Source organism: Arvicola amphibius, chromosome 4 (genome assembly GCF_903992535.2).
Source record: "Arvicola amphibius chromosome 4, mArvAmp1.2, whole genome shotgun sequence".
Classification (NCBI taxonomy): domain Eukaryota; kingdom Metazoa; phylum Chordata; class Mammalia; order Rodentia; family Cricetidae; genus Arvicola; species Arvicola amphibius.
The window spans coordinates 51,555,712-51,568,429 of NC_052050.1; the positions used below are offsets into that span (position 1 = coordinate 51,555,712).

At 49.7% G+C, this 12,718-nt stretch overlaps 1 protein-coding gene across 1 annotated transcript in view; it reads left to right on the forward strand.

Annotated features, from left to right (window-relative positions):
• Positions 1–12,718, forward strand: part of Dnah2 (dynein axonemal heavy chain 2) — a 120,617-nt gene that overhangs the window by 100,793 nt on the left and 7,106 nt on the right. The window contains 14 exon segments of the mRNA XM_038325396.1: positions 2,238–2,402; positions 2,876–3,001; positions 3,116–3,264; positions 3,338–3,404; positions 3,984–4,134; positions 4,335–4,483; positions 4,657–4,790; positions 4,943–5,087; positions 5,197–5,396; positions 7,721–7,847; positions 10,284–10,470; positions 10,594–10,742; positions 10,825–11,008; positions 11,703–11,893. Coding sequence (XP_038181324.1) covers positions 2,238–2,402; positions 2,876–3,001; positions 3,116–3,264; positions 3,338–3,404; positions 3,984–4,134; positions 4,335–4,483; positions 4,657–4,790; positions 4,943–5,087; positions 5,197–5,396; positions 7,721–7,847; positions 10,284–10,470; positions 10,594–10,742; positions 10,825–11,008; positions 11,703–11,893 — 2,124 coding nt within the window.

Consider the following 12,718-nt stretch of genomic DNA (forward strand, 5'->3'; position numbering starts at 1 on the left):
TATTTGCTTTAAGACCTGGCTAGCTGGGTGTGGTGGTGCACACCTTTAATCCCAGTATTTGTGAGTCAGAGACAAGAGGATCTCTGTGAATTTGAGATCTACAGGCAGATTTACAAAGAGAGCTCTAGAACAGCCAGGGCTACACAGAGAAACCCTGTCTCAAAAGACAAAACAAAGGGGAAAAAAAGGTTATCTTAATTCAAAGTTGAGACTCTCAATGAATATCAGTTAGGAATAAAAAGAAATGTAAACATTTCATGGGGCATATATAACTTCCAAAAAAATATGCTCTCCAAACCATTAATGATTTTTCCCCCCAAAGATCACAGTAAAAACTCAATAGTGCCTGAAGGAATGAGGATAGGTGGAGATGATGTTGAATTATCTGTACCAGGGTTTCAGTTATCTGGAAACTGAGCTGTGAGTTTAAATTTAGTGGGGAAGTCTCCATCGACAGATTAATATAAGACACACAGTTTAAGCATTGAGCATTTGCTGTAGTACAGGGTGTAGAGAAACACACAATCTTTTTTGGAGGGGAGTTTATTTCAGTTGTTTTAAAACACATAAAATCTACCAGTATAACTACCTTAAAGTATATATCAAGTCTTTTGAAAATTTTTTTTTAAAGATTCCCACAGAGGTCAGAAGATGGCATCAGATGCCTTGGAGCTGGAGTTACCAGTTGTGTGAGCTGCCATGTGGGTGCTGGGAATCGAGCCTGGCTCCTCTGCCAGACCACCAAGTGCTCTTAAATGTGGAACCATTTCTCCAGCCTCTGTACAGCTGGTCTTAAAGTGATATTCAATGTATTCACCATGGCGTCCAGCTATGACATTGCTTCTAAAGGAAACCCTGGTATCCTCTTAATTTGTTTCTTCTGTTGTGATCCCTGCCTTAGAGCTATTATTGATGGCTTTCCTTAGGGAAACTGAGACCTATAAAGGTTGCTTCATAGGGAAGATTTCTGTCTCCTCCCATCCACACCCCTTTCTGAGACCATTCTCACTTGTGTAACCCAGGCTGGCCTTGAACTTGTGGTCGTTCTGTCTCAGCCACCCAGGTGCTGGATTTGCGGACCATCCCACCATGGGTGGCTTCCTGCCTCTCATTGGAAGATTCCTTTCAGGAGTTGGTGTCGGTGCTGCTGATGTGGGTGTCAGGAGTCGTGTGGAGAGCAAGTCCTGCCACCTCCATTCTCTGAGGCACTCCATGGGGCACGCTGCACTGAGGGTGGAACCCGGGGCCTGGTCCATGTACTCTCACACCAGAGTTACTATACATCCCAGCCTCTTACCTGCTCAATCCTGCTGCATGAGGGCTCTCTCATCTTCCTAGGCTTGAGTTTCATTATCTGAAATAATTAGTAGATTAAATAAATAAATAAATGAAATAAATAAATTAAAATAGGTAGATTCTGGGCTTAAGAGGAGGAAGGAAGGAAGGGAAATGAAGCTCCCCTGACATAATATACATCTCTCACTCCTTGATATATTTCAGTCTGGTAGAATTATTCTTATTTTGAGCCGGGCGGTGGTAGCTTTAATCCCAGCACTTGGGAGGCAGAGGCAGGGGGATCTTTGTGAGTTCGAGGCCAGCCTGGTCTACAAGAGTGAGTTCCAGGACAGGCTCTAAAGCTATAGAGAAACTCTGTCTCGAAAAACCAAAATTATTCTTATTCTATTCACGAGGGAAGCAGTGCCTCAAAAAACATGACCCGTGTGATGTTTGTGAGCGTGAGCATGTGTCTGAAGGCCAGAGGACAGGCTGCTAAAGTCCAGGCCTCCCCTTCTACCTTGATGAGGCAGCTAGCTTTAGAGCTTCTGGTGATTCTCCTGTCTCTGCCTCCCAGCTCTCCAGTTGGAGTGCGCGCGCGCATGTGTGTGTGTGTGTGTGTGTGTGCATGGGCATGCATGTGTGTGACCTGCAGATGCACGATTACCTCCGAATTATAGAAAATGCCATCCAGTTTGGATTTCCAGTGCTGCTTGAATGTGCAGGGGTATCTGGACCCCACCCTCAACCCAGTGCTCAACAAATCTGTGGCTCGAATTGGTCAGAGCCTAGGCTTGCTGTGAGCTGGTCCTAGAGAATTGATTCAAATCAGCTTCACCGGCCCTCAAAGACATTAATTGACCCAAGGGCAGGCACCTTCAAGTGGCAAAGTCAGGATTTGACCTAAAACCATCTGCCCTTGAGTCCTGTGTGTTCCACCATCATGCAGCAATCTTTCCTAGGTGGCAGAGAAACTGGATATGCTGAAGAAGCAGTACGACGAGAAGCTGGCGCAAAAGGAGGAGCTCCGCAAGAGATCGGAAGAGATGGAGCTGAAACTGGAGCGAGCAGGGATGCTGGTGTCTGGACTGGCTGGTGAAAAGGCCCGGTGGGAGGAGACCGTGCAGGTGAGGTGGGCTGCAGCGCTGACCGTCCCCCCAAGCAGCCTATCCCTATGTCCACTGAGAGGCAATGGTCCGGGAAAACGAGGGCACCAGAGTATAGGAAATCCAAGAGTGGACAGTGGTTGTCTGTCCCTCCCCTTCTCACATTTGGTGAGAATGTACAAGGAACGGCATCCGTCCACTGGGGTTGGGTTCCGTGAGGGAGCTGGCAAGGCACACTAGACCTCATGGTACAACTTGTCTTCCTAAGAGATAACAGACGGGCCATCTTGTCTCTGTGTCCCTGAGTTCCTGGCTCCAGGAAAGGGTTAGATCTTATCAGTGAATAATTAGAGTTCTCAGAGAGCAGGTCTTTAGAAAGGGAAGACTGGCTTTGATCTAGACCAGAGTCAAGGAGGAGATTATCTTGTGAAGCATCTCAACCATCTCCAAAGGTCTGGGGTCCCAGGCATTTACCACCCCCTACTGTACCCCAGGGCCTGGAGGAGGATCTGGGCTACCTGGTGGGTGACTGTCTGCTGGCAGCTGCCTTCTTGTCCTACATGGGGCCTTTTCTGACCAACTACCGGGATGAGATTGTCAATCAAATCTGGATCAGGAAGGTGAGAAGGGGCCCAGTATGATAAGGGAGCATTTGGGGTATGCCCTGGAAGAGGTGCAAGCAACCGGCAGAGTCGCTGGAGTCTAGCTTAATTTGGGGGTTCTTCTTTCCCCAGATCAGGGAGCTTCAGGTTCCCTGTTCGCCTCGCTTTGCCATTGATAGCTTCCTGTCCAATCCCACCAAAGTTCGGGACTGGAACATTCAGGGATTACCTTCAGATGCCTTCTCCACTGAGAATGGCATCATCGTCACCAGGGGCAACAGGTGAGACCAGTTCCGGGAGTGAGAGGCAGAGGAGGAGCAGAACTTGTCTTCTGACGGTGGCTTCTTCTCTCAGGTGGGCCCTCATGATCGATCCTCAGGCCCAAGCCCTCAAGTGGATTAAGAACATGGAAGGAAACCAGGTACTATATGGGGCAGTTGTTGGGTGCCCCCGAGAGTCCCCCATTCCTTTCTTCTTCTTCTTCTTCTTCTTCTTCTTCTTCTTCTTCTTCTTCTTCTTCTTCTTCTTCTTCTTCTTCTTCTTCTTCTTCTTCTTCTTTCTTCTTCCTCTTCCTCTTCCTCTTCCTCTTCCTCTTCCTCGTCTTCTTCTTCTTCTTCTTCTTCTTCTTCTTCTTCTTCTTCTTCTTCTTCTTCTTCTTCTTCTTCTTCTTCTTCTTCTTCCCCTTCCCCTTTTCTTTCCCCTTCCTCCTCCTCCTCCTCCTCTTCCTCTTTCTCTTCTTCTTCTTTTTAAAAATTTATTTATTAATGAGCATCAGTGTTTTGTCTGCCTACCTGTCTGTGTGAAGGTCTCAGATCCCCTGAAACTGGAGTTACAGACAGTTGTGAGCTGCCACGTGGGTGCTGGGAATTGAACCCAGGTCCTCTGGAATAGCAGCCAGTGCTCTTAACTACTGAACAATCTCTCCAGCCCCGCCTAGTTTCTTCTTGAGGTCCCGTTCTTAGCTACTGTGTTCCTCCAAGCTCCTTCCATCCCTTTCCAGGGCCTTAAGGTCATCGACATGCAGATGCATGATTACCTCCGAATTCTAGAAAATGCCATCCAGTTTGGATTTCCAGTGCTGCTTCAGAATGTGCAGGAGTATCTGGACCCCACCCTCAACCCAGTGCTCAACAAATCTGTAGCTCGAATTGGTCAGAGCCTAGGCTTGCTGTGAGCTGGTCCCAGAAGGAGACTAGGGTGGAAAGGGAGGCTCCTGGGCTGCGTCCCTGTGCGTCAGGCCCCAGTGAAGCCTTAAGGCAGGTTGAGTCACTGACCTGTGTGTCAGTGGGGAATGAGTCAGCCCTTACCTGATCATCTGAGCTTCTTGCCCTGAACCGCTCTGTGAATGCAGGTGGTCGGCTGTTGATGCGCATTGGTGACAAGGAGGTGGAATACAACCCCAATTTCCGTTTCTACCTCACCACCAAGCTCTCCAATCCCCACTACAGCCCAGAGACCTCAGCTAAGACCACCATCGTCAACTTTGCTGTTAAGGAACAGGTAAGTGAGGGCTGGGGCTGGGATGAAGCTAGGTGGGCTGCAGTGTGTAAGAAATACAAGGGGAGCCACGCTTGAGCTGGGCAGTGGAGAAGTGGGACTTGGGAGGTCTAAAAGGGTGGCAGGTGTAGAGGCCACAGGCATGGGACCCTCACTCTGTGTCTTGGCCTTCTCAGGGCCTGGAAGCCCAACTGCTGGGCATTGTGGTTCGGAAGGAGCGTCCCGAGCTGGAGGAGCAGAAGGATTCTCTGGTCATCAACATTGCCGCCGGGAAGAGAAAGCTCAAGGAGCTGGAGGATGAGATCCTCCGGTGAGAATGGTGTCCTCATCCCCATGCCACCCCACCCCACCCACCACGTCTGCTCCCAGGAGACATGAAGCCAGTCTCCCCACAGGCACAAGCGGCACCCTGTGGAGCCATCAGGAGTCCCTTACTCCAGGTGTCTCCTGGCTTCCTCCTAGTTTGTTGAATGAGGCCACAGGTTCTCTACTAGATGATGTGCAGCTGGTAAACACCCTGCAGACATCCAAGATAACAGCCTCTGAGGTCACTGAGCAACTAGAGACCAGTGAGACCACAGAGATCAACATTGACTTGGCCAGAGAGGTGAGCTTCTGTCCCCTCCAGTCTGGTTGACTGACCTGAGACCCCTTTCTTCCTGAGTTCTTGTTTGTGCCTACCCCTCTGTGGCCCTGACTCTTACTGACCCCTCCAGGCTTACCGCCCGTGTGCCCAGCGGGCCTCAGTGCTGTTCTTCGTGCTCAACGATATGGGCCGCATTGACCCCATGTACCAGTTCTCGCTGGATGCCTACATCAGCCTCTTCATCCTCAGCATCGACAAGAGCCATCGCAGCAATAAGCTGGAGGACCGCATCGAGTATCTGAATGACTATCACACCTATGCTGTCTACAGGTCTGAGGACATGCCCAAGGCAGGGGATCAAGTGGCTGAAGCGTACCTGGTTTCGTGTGACATAGTGTGACTCTAGTGGAGGTGTTAAATACAAATCTGGGGTGGGGGGAGTAAATTGCTCTCTGTGCAAGCATGGAGGCTTGAATTCAGATCCCAAGAACCCACATCAAAAGTTGGATATGCCAGGTGATGGTGGCGCACGCCTTTAATTCCAGCACTTGGGAAGCAGAGGCAGGCGGATCTCTGTGAGTTCAAGGCCATTACAAGAGCTAGTTCTAGGACAGGCTCCAAAGCTACAGAGAGACCCTGTCTTGACCCCCTCCCAAAAGTTGGATACAATGGTGTGTGCCTATAATCCCAACACTGTGGAAGAAAGACAAGATCCCTGAAACTCTTCTGCAAGCAGCTCTAACTGAATTGGTGAGAGGTCCTGCCTCAAAACCAAAGTGGAGAGCAATCGAACAAAGCCATTCACCCTCTGTTTCTCCATATGCATTGTGCATACGTGTCACTCAGCCACCCACATGTGAGCATACAGACACACACAGACAGACAGACACATGGACGAGGATTCAGGTCTGGGGTAGGGTCTGAGACTCTAATAAGCTTCCAGGGAGCTGTTGGTCCCGATCTGTGAAATTTCTTTTGTTTGGTTTTTTTTTTTTTTTTTTAAGTTTACCTTCATTAATTACTTTGTAGTGGGGTGGCATGCACACATTACAGCACATATGTGCCACGGCAAGCTGTGATAATCAGAGTCCATTCTCTCCATCCGGCTTCTAGGCCCCAGGAATTAAATGTGGGCCTCCAGGCTTGGCAGCAGCTCCCTTACCTGCTGAGCCATCATGCCAGCCTTTGGTTCCCATGTTGAGCAGCAGAGCACCTGACTTGTCCACCTGGACTTGCCTGCAGCCCCTCGAGTTCGCTTGCTTCAGCTCACACTCTTCACGGGGTCCTCATCCCTGAATGGTGCCCCCACCAACCCCGTCACTCCTGTCAGCAGCTGGGAGTCACTCTTTATTCTCCTAGCTACAGTCAGCACTGGGCTCTGCTCCTGTGGTTCTGGTCACTTCTCCCTCCTGTGCTCTCCTGGCTGCTGCGGCTGGCCTTGTGCATGTTTCCGCATGGCTGGGCCTTGTGCACGTTTCCGCACAGCTGGGCCTGGTGCACATTTCCGCATGGCTGGGTCTTGTGCATGTTTCCACATGGCTGGGCCTGGTGCACATTTCCACACAGCTATGCCTGGTGCACGTTTCCGCACAGCTAGGCCTGGTGCATGTTTCCACATGGCTGGGCCTGGTGCACGTTTCCACATAGCTGGGCCTTGTGCACGTTTCCTAATGGATTGCATGGCATTCCCCTCTCAGGTTTCCCTGCTGCTGTGTCCCTCCTGGTCTGTACTCCAGATAATGTTGTTCTCAGCTGAACCTCTTCAGTGGCCTTCATCTCTCGAGGGATCCCCAAAGCCCTCTGTGACCTGACCTCCACCTGCCCCTGCTCATGCCCGCTGCCTGAGCAGCACTGTTGACTTTGACCCCATGCCCTCTTCCCTTGGCATTCCTGATGCTGGGGTTGTCCCTGGAACGCTCAGTTCCTCGAGCTCCCATGCCTTTGGCTAGTCCCCACACGCCTCAAGGCACCTGCTCTCAGAAACTTTCTTTTTTCTTTTTAAATGATTTATTTATTTATTTAATATACATTGGTGTTTTGCCTGCATTTGTGTCTGTGTGAGGGTGTCAGATCCCCTGGGATTAGACCATGGTGAGCTACCACATGGGTGATGGGAATTGAACCTGGGTCCTCTGAAAGGGCAGCAAGAGTTCTTAATCGCCGAGCCACCTCTCCCGACCCTCCGGGGATCTTTCTAAGAGCATCAGGCACAGCTGGACAGCATGCCTTACATTCCCCTGATACCACTCCCACCTCTGTGCGGGCCTCACAGTGGCTTATCCTGACCACCTGCTCAGAGTATGTCCTTCCTGAGGCGGGTAGTGGGGCACGACTTCCTCAAGGACCGAGACTACAGCTTACTTATTCTGTGTCTTCAGGACTGCAGAGTGCCCAGCAAGACAGTGAGGGAATAATTGCTGTTTTGTTTGTTTAATAAACTGAATGCCTAGTTATGGGTGAACTCCAGGAAAAACTATGCCAATCTCTCAAGGTTCCCAAGTCCTTGGTCGTTTCCATGAGGTTTGGGTTAGATGCTGACTACACTCCTTGTTTGGAAGGCTCTGGGTGTGATCATCCGTTACACAGCGAGCACCTGTGCTGGGCACCTCACCCCCACGTCACCCCTCTCCACCTTCCCTGTCCTTTCCTCCTAGGTACACCTGCCGGACCCTCTTTGAGCGCCACAAGCTCCTGTTCAGCTTTCACATGTGTGCCAAAATCCTGGAGACTTCTGGCAAGCTCAACATGGATGAGTACAACTTCTTCCTGCGTGGCGGTGTGGTGAGTTAGCCTCAAAGTTTAGCTGAGTGATTTGAAGAAAAAGCGTGCTAGGACCAGGTGCACAATGAGCAGCCTGGAGTGTGGAGCTGGCTCGCTGTGTGATTCCTGATATTAGAACAAGCTGGTCCGTGGACACCTGTGATCCGTGACCCAGGTATACTTGGCTCTCTCACAAAAAAAAAAAAAAAGTAAATAAAAAGTCAGGTGAGATCTGGGCCATGATGGAACACGCCTTTAATCCCAGAACTAGGGAGGCAGAGGCAGGAGGATCTCTGTGAGTTCGAGACCAGCCTGGTCTACAAGAGCTAGTTCCAGGACAGGCTTCAAAGCTTCAGAGAAATCCTTTCTCGAAAAACCAAAAAAACAAAACAAAACAAAAAAAAACCCAACCCCCCAAAAACAAACAAACAAACAAAAAATAAAACAAAAAAAAACCCTCTGTCTTGAAAAACAAAACAAACAAAACAAAACCAAGTCAGGTGAGGAGGCTACCTGTACTTGTAACCCCAGCATGGGGTCCTGGGGCCTGACAGACAGGCTTCCCCTTCAGTGAGAGACTCTCTCAAGGGAATAAGGCCACTTCCGTTCTCTGGCCTCCACATGCTTGCACACTCGGGCATGTACCACAGACACACAAACCACACACGCTGCATATGCACACATACCAAAAAAAAGTTCCAAATTTTCGCGTAAAAGAATAGTATATGGCCGGGCGGTGGTGGCGCACGCCTTTAATCCCAGCACTCGGGAGGCAGAGGCAGGCGGATCTCTGTGAGTTCGAGGCCAGCCTGGTCTACAAGAGCTAGTTCCAGGACAGGCTCTAAAAAAGCTGCAGAGAAACCCTGTCTCAAAAAAACCAAAAAAAAAAAAAAAAAAAAAGAATAGTATATGAATGGAATGGAGCTATTTTTGCCACTAAACCACCAGAGGGCACCAGCTTCCTAAACTTCAACTGTTGTGGGCTCTGTAACCCCCCATCCCCACTGATTCCTCAGTAAAAGTGGCTTTGCATCCATCTTGGATTCCTGTATCGTCTCTTCATTCAGCATTTACTGTTTCACACAAGACCAACACTAAACACACACACACACACACACAAGACCAACACTGGAGACACACACAAGACCAACACTGGCGACACACACACACAGAAGACCAACAACACTGGAGACACACACACAAGACCAACACTGGACACACACAAGACCAACACTGGACACACACACAGAAGACCAACACTGGACACACACACACATACACACACACACAGAAGACCAACACTGGAGACACACACACAAGACCAACACTGGACACATACACACACACACAGAAGACCAACAACACTGGAGACACACACACACAAGACCAACACTGGACACACACACAGAAGACCAACACTGGACACACACACACATACACACACACACAGAAGACCAACACTGGAGACACACACACAAGACCAACACTGGACACATACACACACACACAGAAGACCAACAACACTGGAGACACACACACACAAGACCAACACTGGACACACACACACAGAAGACCAACACTGGACACACACACACATACACACACACACAGAAGACCAACACTGGACACACACACACATACACACACACACAGAAGACCAACACTGGACACACACACACAAGACCAACACTGGAGACACACACAAGACCAACACTGGAGACACACACACACACACACACAAAGGTGGGAGGAGATAACTTAAAATTATTTTTAATTAAAACATAGCAATTATAAAATTTTATTGGGTATAGTAACTTAATTTTTTTATTTAAAAAAATGAAGGCTCTTTTTATAACTCAGGATAACCTAGAACTCACTCTATAGTGCAGGCTGGCCTTGAATTCCTGGTAGTTCTCTTGCCTCAGCTTGGATGCTTTGGTAACAGGCATTTGATGCCTGGCACCATCATCATGATGAATTTTAATACATACATACATGTGTGTGCAATGATAAGATTAGGGTAGCTGGCATATCCATTACAACAAATACTTGCCATTTTTTGTTGTTTTGTTTTAGGAATGTTTTTAAAAAGTAACTCTTTTTGTTGTTTTTATTTTATTTTTTCTTTTTTGTTTTTTCAAGACAGGTTTTCTCTATGTAATAGTCCTGGCTGTTCTGGAACTCACTTTGTAGACCAGGCTGACCTCAAACTCTCTGAGATCCACCTGCCTCTGCCTCCTGAGTGCTGGGATTTAAGGCGTGTGCCACGACCTGGCTGTTTCTATTTTTTTCAAGACAGGATTTCTCTGTGTGACCCTGGCTATCCTGGAATTCTCTATGTAGACCAGGCTGGCCTAGAACTCAGATATCCACCTGCCTTTGCAGGCGCCACCATGCCCAGCTCAGTAACACTTCTTTTGTTCCAACCTTCTCTGTTTTATCTCTCCTTTCCCCAAGGTTCTGGATCGGGAAGGCCAGATGGACAACCCATGTACTAGCTGGCTAGCAGATGCCTACTGGGATAACATCACAGAGCTGGACAAACTGACCAACTTCCATGGCCTCATGAACTCCTTTGAGCAGTACCCTCGGGACTGGCACCTGTGGTACACCAACTCAGCCCCCGAGAAGGCCATGCTGCCAGGTGCCCAGCCTCCAGCCTGCCTGCCCCTCCCAGCAACCCCCCACAAGCGCAGCCCCTGAACATTTCCCTTTTCTCAGGCTTCCTCCAGCCTCTCTCTTAGAGTACTTGTTTCCTTGTCTTCAGGTGAGTGGGAAAATGCCTGCAATGAGATGCAGCGGATGCTGATCGTCCGCTCCCTGCGCCAGGACCGAGTGGCATTCTGTGTTACTTCGTTCATCATCTCCAACCTTGGCTCTCGATTCATTGAACCGCCCGTGCTAAACATGAAACTGGTCGGTGGCTCTGCCTTCTCGCCCTCCCTGCTGTGGTGCCTCTTCCTCTCTTTTGGTTCTGAGATCATCCCTGTACTTCCAGGTGATGGAGGATTCTACCCCACGATCCCCACTGGTATTCATCCTGTCTCCTGGTGTGGACCCCACCAGCGCTCTGCTTCAACTGGCAGAACACACAGGCATGGCCCAGCGCTTCCATGCCCTGTCCTTGGGCCAGGGTCAGGCCCCCATTGCTGCTCGTCTCCTACGAGATGGTGTGATACAGGGTTAGTAACAGTTCACCATCAGAAACAGTGAGGGCAGGAGCTCACACAAGGGAGGAACCTGGAGGCCAGGAAGAGGTGCTGCTTACTGGCTTGCTCCTCCTGGCTTGCTCAACCTGCTTCCTTCCAGAACTCAGGACTATCTGCCTAGGGCTGGTCCCACCTACAATGGGCTGGGCCTTCCCCCAAAAATCACTAATTAAGAAAATTCTTGCTTGGGCGGTGGTGGCACAGGCATGCCTTTAATCCCAGCGTTTAGGAGGCAGAAGCAGGCAGATCTCTGAGTTTGAGGCTACCCTGGTCTACAGACTGTGTTCCAGGACATCTAGGGCTATTACAAAGAGAAACCCTGTCTTGAAACCCCTTCCCACTCCCAAATGCTCTCCAGGCTTTCCAACATCCTGATCATATTTTTTCAACAGAGGTTCCCTCCTCTCTGATGACTCTAGCTTGTGTCGAGTTGACATAAAACTAGCCAGCACAGTACCCATCTCCTTTCATGTCTACTCCCCAGCCCCAGTCCCCTTCCTCAGAACCGCCGACCTCGACCCCACTCCTGTGACTGCAGTTCAGCTTGTCCAGAAACCCCAGACAGAATAACATTTGACACTGACCCCACTGCCACCGCCACCGAGTGTACTATGTGGGCCAGAAAGCTTGGGGAACTCTTCCTGTTGACGTTGGCATCTCCTTGCAGGGCACTGGGTGTTCCTGGCAAACTGCCACCTGTCCCTGTCGTGGATGCCTAATCTGGACAAGCTGGTGGAGCAGCTGCAGGTGGAGGACCCTCACCCTTCCTTCCGTCTCTGGCTCAGCTCCAGTCCTCACCCAGACTTCCCAATCTCCATCCTGCAGGCCAGCATCAAGATGACCACAGAGCCACCAAAGGTATGGTGGCCGCAGGGAGCCAGCGTTGCCTGTGGTGTCAGCTCAGCTTGCCTTTATTCTCACTGGCACCAAAGAGAGGCCCAAACCTTAACGACAACACACCTTTCTTTGGCTCTGGTTGCTTTCTAAAAAATCTCCGCCTCTCTTCTGTGTGGCAAACTTCCCGAATGTAATAACAACGTTTACTGAGCAATTATCATATGCCAAGCTCTAGTTTAACACCTTTACATTTATTAACTCAGTTCACACTCACACGTCAGCTAAGAATTGCTACTCTGGGCGATGGTGGTGTGCGCCTTTAATCCCAGTACTCAGGGAGTCAGAGGCAGGTAGATCTCTGTGAGTTCAAGGCCAGCCTGGTCTACAAGAGCTAATTCTGGACAGCCAGAGATACACAGAGAAACCCTGTTTTGAAACAAAACAAAACAAAACAAAACAAAACAAAAAAATGCTACTCCAACTTGATGGGGAGGACACTGACCCAAAGTGTAAGTCAGTGCCGGAGCCACACTCTGGGTGTGAGTTCCCATCACCCACACTCTGCCTCCTGCTGTAGCTTCCTCTTCTCAAGTCCATGCCTCCCAGAGTCTCAGCCTCATTTTCCCTTCTTCCTTCCAACTCTCGAGAACGTTCTAATTCCACAAGTTCACTGCTAATCCAATGATACTAAATCCAACAACACTGCCCCTTTAAGATCTGTTCCTGTCACGACATTCCCACGCCCACTGACCCTCATGGAAGCCATTTGGAAGGGTGTGTTGTTTGTTGTGGTCCTGCGATACCACTCGAGGCCTTGCTGTACGATTGGGCTACTGAGATACATAC